General features: G+C 55.1%; 2 protein-coding genes across 2 annotated transcripts; both read right to left on the minus strand.

Annotated features, from left to right (window-relative positions):
• Positions 1–619: 619 nt before the first annotated feature.
• On the minus strand, positions 620–2,624 carry LOC145406177 (uncharacterized). The gene is made up of 3 exons (XM_080277378.1): positions 2,520–2,624; positions 1,625–2,428; positions 620–1,579 (listed from the first exon to the last, which is right to left on the minus strand). The coding sequence occupies exons 1-3, from the start codon at positions 2,622–2,624 to the stop codon at positions 620–622; spliced, it is 1,869 nt and encodes a 622-aa protein (XP_080133504.1).
• A 126-nt stretch (positions 2,625–2,750) lies between these two features.
• LOC145406187 (uncharacterized) lies at positions 2,751–4,475 on the minus strand. Its single transcript, XM_080277388.1, has 2 exons — positions 3,619–4,475; positions 2,751–3,453 (listed from the first exon to the last, which is right to left on the minus strand). Exons 1-2 carry the CDS (start codon positions 4,473–4,475, stop codon positions 2,751–2,753), a joined length of 1,560 nt encoding a protein of 519 aa, XP_080133514.1.
• Positions 4,476–8,002: the final 3,527 nt, after the last annotated feature.

Raw genomic sequence — 8,002 nt, forward strand, 5'->3', positions numbered from 1 at the left:
CAAAAACAACTGAATGTTTCATATATATATATATTTATATATATATATATATATATATATATATATATATATATATATAGTTCGTACTAATATCGCATTATTTTATAGTAAATTTTTCATTCATTTTTTTCATTGCAATCAAAACAGGCAGAGTCAACCAGTAGCTGCCATCAGTACGGTAGGTAGGATCCATGGTAGTAATAGACGCAGTAGACTCTGGTTCATATGAATGTGAAACCAGTCGTGGGCGCAGCCAAGGGGGTGGTGCTCCCCCCTTCTAACACTGTAATCTGAACGAGAAGGTAGTGATGTACTAGTTTTTTATCTATTTAATTAATTGATTCAGGTATTAATGACCGTCTCCTAAGCCGCTTCCTTTACAACTGAATATTATATACATTTTATTCATCTAGACACTATTATAATACGTATCAAGCAGCTGTATCTCAAGAATGACGACAAGCAATATTCAGCCATCACCGCCACAACATAATCCTGGCTGCGCCCTTGAACCCGGTGGACTGTAGGTTGTTGTTGTTGTGATATTCGTCCCAGATCAGACTGGGACACGGGCAAATAAGTGAGCCCGTCACAGGTGCGCTAGCATGCGCTGCTCATATTAGCGAGGAGGGGGGTGGCGACTGACCACCCGCAGCAGAAGTTCCATCGGCAAACGGGCAACAATGGCAGAGGCATCACGGACATCATCCCCAGATGGCACAAAAGCACCTCCCAAATGCGAGCGGAAGATGTCAGTGACAGGACACCTTAGCATATAATGAGGGAGGGGCTCCGTCTCCCTTTCTAAGCAATGTTCACACGAGTCAGGTTCCACCCCAGTGATCTGCTTATAACATAAAAAGCCAAGCCGCAAGCGCCTGAGCCTCACAAGCAAAAAATTCGGCAGACCTGGGGGGGGCTGCAGCTGGGAGTATGATGTAGCAGCGGCATACCACATGGCAGAACGGGAGCCCTCTGATACCACTAGCCTATGCTCTTCCAACGACAACTGCCAGATTGTAGCAGCGAAAGACTTGACAATCTGAGCCCGGCCTCTGCCGAGTGGGAACGTGACAGCAGGAAGGGAACACGCAGAGCGTGCAGCCTCATCCGCCAACTCGTTCCCGTGTATGCCAACATGCCCCGGGAGCCAGTGCAGGACAACAGATGCACCCCTGCAGACCAGGAGAGAGGCGAAGGTGTAAATCGCCGACAGGAAAAAGACATTATCCTTGAGGGAGAAGGAGCGGAGACCCATGATGGCAGAGAGCGAGTCCGAATGGACGACCACACAGCGATATTGATGGTGTGCATGCCGCAAAGCCCCCAGTATAGCCGCCAGCTCTGCCTGGAACACAGAGGCCCCCTGTGAAAGCCGCCAAGACTCCACCGTGTCCCCAAAAATGAAGGCCGCCCCTGCAGCACCATCAGCCGCCACAGAACCATCGGTGTAGTACACAGCCGATCCCGGAGATCCCAGAGCCGCAACCTGGCGGAGACCATCATGACGGAGGAGGGCAGGGATGGTGCCACGGGGCTTGGCACGTGCTGGACAAATCAACTGGAATGGGGGAGGCTCCTATGGGGGCGGATACTCAAACCCAGCAAAGGGTGCATCAGGGACCTGGCAGATGGAGTCAGCAGCCCCCATGTCATGCAACATAGCAACCGTTGCTCGAGCCCAGTCTCGCCGAGGGGCTGGGTCAGGAGGGCGTGACAATAGCCGCAGGAGGAGAGCAGAGATAGGGAGAGTGGGTCTGCGGTGTACCAGCTGCAGAGTAGTTGCTGCAGCACGGAGCATAATTCTACCCCTCAAAGATGGGAAACTGCTCTCCAACCTCAGATTGACCAGCCGGGTCCAAGGAGGCGCATGCCGAATGACCCGCAAAGCGTCATTCTGCACGACCTCAAGAGACTGAGAAACCCGTGGGGCAAGACCAGTCAAGCATATGGCACTGTAATCTACCAGCGACCTAATAGCGTGTGTGTAAAAAGTTCTGAGTACCATATAGGAGGCCCCCAAACTCTTCTTGGAGAGGGAGCGAGGGGCAGAGAGACGCGTGGACGCTCGCTCATGCAAATAGCGGACATGGCTCGCAAAGGTGAGGTTACTATCGAACCACACCCCAAGATACTTGTGGACGGCCACGAAGGACAGCTGGTGACCCCCCAGCACGAGTGGAAAATGTGGGGGAAGGAGGCCAAAAGGCAAACACTTTGACTTGGCAAAGTTGATTTTGAGGCCAAGCTCTGAGCATTTGCCATACAACCTGGCCAGAGCCTCGTTCGCCTGGGCAAAGCAGTCCCTCCTGGTAAAGACCAGGGCCATGTCATCGGCATAAGATAAGAGGGTGACCCCACCACCGAAGTCTACATCAAGGAGCCCCTCCACCAGAACGTTAAAAAGGAGAGGGCTCAACACACTCCCCTGAGGAGTACCATTCTGGTAGTCATAAAAGGGTAGAGAGACGCCCCTGAAATCGGACTCCTGCTGAGCGACCACAAAAGAAGTCACTAACCCATGACAAAAGCTTACCGCCCACCCCCCGAGCCGCCAGAGCCTGCAAGATGACCGCAGGGCTTGCCAGCTCGAAAGCCTTCTCGAGGTCGAGGAAGACCGCCATCCCCACACCACCCTGAAGCTCCCCAAGGAACGATGCAAGGCAGTGAGAAGCACTCCTGCCAGGATGATAAGCAAAGATCCTTGGGTGAAGCAGACCCAGTCTCCATGCAAGACGCGCCCACATAACTTACTCAGCCGTCTTGGCAATACAGCTAAGGAGGGAAATGGGGCGCATGGCACCGGGAGCATTCGGCTTCGGGATGGGGTGAATAACAGCAGCCTTCCATAAACTCAGGAGATGCCCTTCAGACCACGAGAGGTTGAGCAGACCAAGAAGCCGCTCCATACCACAATCTCCCACGTGTGACAGGATGGAGTATGTCAGCCCATCAAGGCCTGGAGCAGTGTTCGCCCTGCGCTGCAAAGCTGCCAGCAGCTCCCTACTGGTGATGGGGAGATCGGCTGGGTCAGACTGACCACACGCCGCCTGGACAGCCGCAGCACGAGAGTCAGACAACTGCCCTTGAACAGCCAAGACTGATCGTGGGAGATTGGAGGAGGCGGAGCGGTCAGCAAAGTGCTGAGCCAGGCGGTCGGCCTCTGCAACATGGTCGGGATGCGAAGGCGGACAGGAGGGACGTGGACCAGAGACGGACCTGATTCTCCTCCACATCTCACGAAGTGTGAAGTGAGATTCAAGGGTGCGACACCATACAATCCACGCCTCCTCCCTAAGGCGGTGCTTCTCCGCAAGGACATGACGAGACACGGCAAATAAGCACCGGCGGCACGGCAAAGTGTGGCGCCGCCGGTACTGTCTGCGTGCCGCATTAAGCCTGCGGTTCAGCTCTTTGACCCTATCGCAGTAGAACCAACCATCCCGGTAGCACCTTGCAAAGCACTTCCGCAAAGGGATGGCAATAGAAGCAGCCTGCTGAAAGACGGCGGCAACCTGATCTGCACAACTCTCTAGGTCCAACGCCGGGGGAGAGGAGGAGAAGGTGAGAGTGAGGGCCTTATCAAAGGTTTCCCAATCCGCCCTGCCCACATCCTACCGTAGCGGAGGCGGCTCGAAGAGAGGGAGGGGAGGCAATGGCAGGTCCACCACAATGGCAAAGTGATCGCTCATAAGGTAGGGATGGAGCGACCACACAGTGGAGCCTGCTAGAGGAGCCAAGAGGAAGGCCAGGTCCAGCCGACCCCCACGGACATGTGTGGGTTCGTTGACATCATTCAGCAGGGATACACCGCCCACCTCCTCCAGAGTGATGGAAATGTGCCGACCTGCCTCGTTGGAGGGGAGAGGCGAGGACAACAGAGCATGGTGTGCGTTGAAATCGCCCCCAATGTATACCGGCCCCCCGGCAGCCTGGGAGAACAAGTCCCCCAGCTCCAGGGCTGCCCGAGAACTACGGTACACATTGTACACAGTAAGGGGCGACCCCGCCAAGTGAAGCACCATGCCCTGGACCTCCACACCATCTCCACAGAAGGGAGGGGGTACACAGCTAGTGGAGGCAATGTGGTCACGGACCAGTATGGCACAGCCCCTGGACACACCACGCTCACGAGGGAGGAGATGGGCGGTATAACCCGCCAAACGAAAGGAGAAGCCCTCAGACAGAAGGGTTTCCTGCAGCAGAATAAGATGCGGGCGATCTCTGACGGCCACCTCTTGAAGGAGGGGTAGCTTGCTCATTGCCCCAACACAGTTCCACTGGAGGAGGCGAAGGGAGATGACATCCCCGCATCCGGAGACAGACTGAGGCGGGGATCGCTCGACCCCTGAGTCAAAGGAGGAGTTGATGGAAGCACCTGAGGGGCAGACGGGAGTCGGGGAGTGGCAGGAGTCTGGGCACGATGGGGCCGAGACCTGACCCCAGCCCTGGACGCCTTCTGTGCAGTCGTCCATGTGGGCGAGCCCGACTTCCGAGGGGCGCGAGGAGGCCTGCCCGAGACGGGAGCAGGGGTCCCTCGCCGCTTGCCGACGCTCCACTCCAGCTACCTGTCGATCACAGCCACCAAGGGGCCTGACCTCAGCTGAACCCCCAAAGCCCGAGCCACGGCACTCGTGATGGCCTCCGCCATCTGAGTCCCAAGGTGACGCAGCTCGTCCTTGGTAAATAGCGGTTCCTCTGGAGTAGACGCCTGAGACGCTGGCGCTGTCACAGGAGCCGCCCGGGAAGGAGGAGGTGAGGGCACCCGAGCCACCGGGGTTGCTGGATGGTGAACCTCTGCCACCGCACTGGCTGTCCTCAAAGCAGGTGTCAAGGGGGGAAAGGCCGACTCGCTCAGAACCGGTGGGCCTGGCTCCTGAGAGCGGCGCTGCTGACCCCAAACAAAAGTGCCCGGGGGAGCGGGTGTCGCTATCGATGCCTGTTGCTGCCGCACCCAAGAGACTTGCCCCTCCCTGCCCTGAGTCACCCTCTTCACCCTCGCAGGGCAGCTGGGATGCCAGGCATGGTGAGCACCTGCACAGTTGGGACAGCGGGTGGCGACCGGTTCCTTTGCCTTGAACCTCGCAAGGCACTGCTCGGTTTCGTGGGAGCCGCTGCACATCCCACACACCACAGGTCTGTTGCAGCTCGCACAGTGGTGGCCGAACCTCTGGCAGCGGAAGCATCGCAGCGGCTCCGGAGTGTAAGGGCGCAGCCAGTACACACCCCAGTTCCCCAGATCTAGGGAGGGAACAAGAGGGCCCCGGTGGGTTACGCACACCTGCAGCGTCTCCTCCCGAGTCCTCTGGTGCTGACACCTGGTCGCCTCCTCTACCAAGTCGTGTTGGAGCAGGATGTCCACAGGCATACGGCGAGGGTATCCCATCACCACGGCCTTGGTGACCCGTCCGGCCCGTGTTAGCTCTACCACCTTCACGACAGCTGCCTCGTCCTCTGCCACCACCTTGAGTTGCAGGTATGCCTCCTCTGTTGCTGGAATCAGTACACAGCTTTCGTCCCTCCCAAAGCGATTGGTCACAGCAAGACCCCGCAGCTGCCTCTCCAGGGCCGCAACTGCGTCGTAGCTGGTGGTGTAGCCCGGCTGCAGAGGAACCCTGAAAGCGAGGAAAGAAGAACGGGGAGGAGGGGGAGCTGCCACCGACACAGAAGGGCGAGGTGCAGGTGGAGGCCTTTTTGTAGCAGGCGCTGAAAAACCCTGGGCTGCAGGCTTGGTAACAGGTGAACGCCTAGCCCTGCAAGTTACAAGGGTAAACCCCTCAGCACTCTCAGAGGCATCAGCATCAACGGAGGGATTGGCAGCAGTAGCAGTGGTGGCAGAAGGAGCAGTGGTGGGGGCTGGAGACAGAGGAGCAGGCAGAATCATGTCCATCCCCTCATGGCGACGGGCGACCTTCCTGGGTGCAGCAGAGGAGGAAGCAGGGGAGCCAGAGACAGGACTCCCTGGACAAGCCCGATCGCCAGCAGACACAGTTGAGCTGTCTCCTGATCCATGCCGCACCCTCTTCTTTCCAGAAGTTAAGCACTTCTTGCCCTTGTCAGTAGGTGGGTGGGTGACCGATAGTGAGTCACATCGAATTGTGGCAGCTCCTGGATGGGTGACCGCAGCCATACCCTCACCCAACGCCCCAGGAACCGTCCCAAACCTATCTCCAGCAATGAGGACTCTAGCAGAAGGATCAGGTATCAGGATCCTCGATGGCAGAGGATTCCTTGAAGACCCTGGGGGTCTAGACCTAGCCTTGCCTGCCATGACAGACAGGCAGAATCACTCACACAGGCACGCACACAAAGGGGCGACCCCCAGGAACACAGAAACACAGGAAAGAGCCTACCTACTGTGGTGGAAACTGCCCCCCCGCTAGCGGAGGGCGAGACAGCCCTTGCCACAGCCCCGAAGGTCTTGCCTACTCCTAGCCCTAACCAGAGTTTTGGCTCACCCATGCAGCTTCCTATAACCACCCCGACTACGGGGCCCCCTTGTGTACCAGGCCTGCGCCTGGAAACCGCGGGGTTCGGCTTCGTACCACGTACCAGGGGAACACTAAGAGCTGAAAAGGAAATACAGTAAGAGGAAAAAAAGGAACCACTGAAGGGCGAGTGCACACAAGCGTGCGCACCCCGGTACACAACAGTGGCTGGAGACCAAGGCGTGGTCAGGATGAAGGCGGCGAGCAACGACAACAACAACACCTCAAGCACTGGCGAGAGACAAAAAGGGCAGAGCAGCTCGATCGACGGCGAACCGGAGAGCTGTTACCCTTGTTGAAGCAAGACAGGAGCAGGAGATGTTGTCGGTGTGGAGGCAGGCAGCAAAGTGACTGTAGGTTGAAGGCATAACACCATTCAGAACTTCCTGAGACACTCGCAGTATAAGGAGATCTATCCAACTGTACCCTTTTGTGAGCAATAGGTCACAATGCTGAACCTTCTACCAACATGCAGTGAAGAACTGGCAACGGAGCAGTGTTATTTGAAGAAGGATTCATGAAAGAGAGATGGGACAGGCTAACAGTATAAATATAATCCAACATGTTAACAAACTGGTGATTGATATGCCAACATCTTCCTTACCTGGAACACAAAACCAAAGTGTTCGGATTATACAAGCGTGTGTCACTGCACTACCATCGGAAAAAGAGTAACCTTAATGACCCTCGTGCAGTTGATAATCAATAATCTAACCTTCTACTCCTGCCCAGCGAACGGAATAGATGTGAAAAAACCATAAGACCCACAGACCAAATCAGTGTTAACCTTCCGTGAGCCAGGAATTTAAAACAGTGTGTGAGAAAACCAGGACGTGGAAAACCTAACACAATACAGTTAAATTCGACCACATTCAGGTCACGGGGCCCGGCCTTGTGTGAACTGGGAGTTCTGGCAACACAAAAACATTGAACAATACTGCAGATGAAAGCCATGGCAGGGTGACAAACAAAAATCGCGAGCTGGTTAAGGGTCAGATTTCTGCCCTCTTTCTGCAGAGAGAGGGAAAGGGGGGAGATTCTTCACAGGGAAATAAACAAAAACAGAAAGAAACAGGAACACCGAAAAAGAGACTGAAACGGAATCAGAAAAAAACCGAGAGTGGCAGAATTACGAGCAGTGGGGAAACTGGAAAAAAAAAAAAAAAAAAAAAAAGACGAGGGTAAAAACGTTCAAAGTTGCACGAAGGTGACCGGTTGCGTCTGGTGTCAGAGGAAGCCGTGGCCAAAATATACACTAGGCTGAGAGAGAGAGAGAGAGAGAGAGAGAGAGAGAGAGAGAGAGAGTTCACACAGGCTGCCACAGACACAATACCTATCGCAAGGTGGTGGGGTCACATACTCGTATAAATGAAACACCACAGGACAAAGTGTTGAGAAAGCCTACCAACATCCTGTAAAAATGTTTTGGTTAACTGTATGTGTGTAAGAGGGGAAACGTGTACCGATATAAAAACATTTTCTTATTATTCTTTCATCGTAGGCAATGACTGAAA

The sequence above is a fragment of the Coenobita brevimanus genome, chromosome 8 (assembly GCF_032717465.1).
Source record: "Coenobita brevimanus isolate Jiangsu-jjx chromosome 8, ASM3271746v2, whole genome shotgun sequence".
Lineage (NCBI taxonomy): Eukaryota > Metazoa > Arthropoda > Malacostraca > Decapoda > Coenobitidae > Coenobita > Coenobita brevimanus.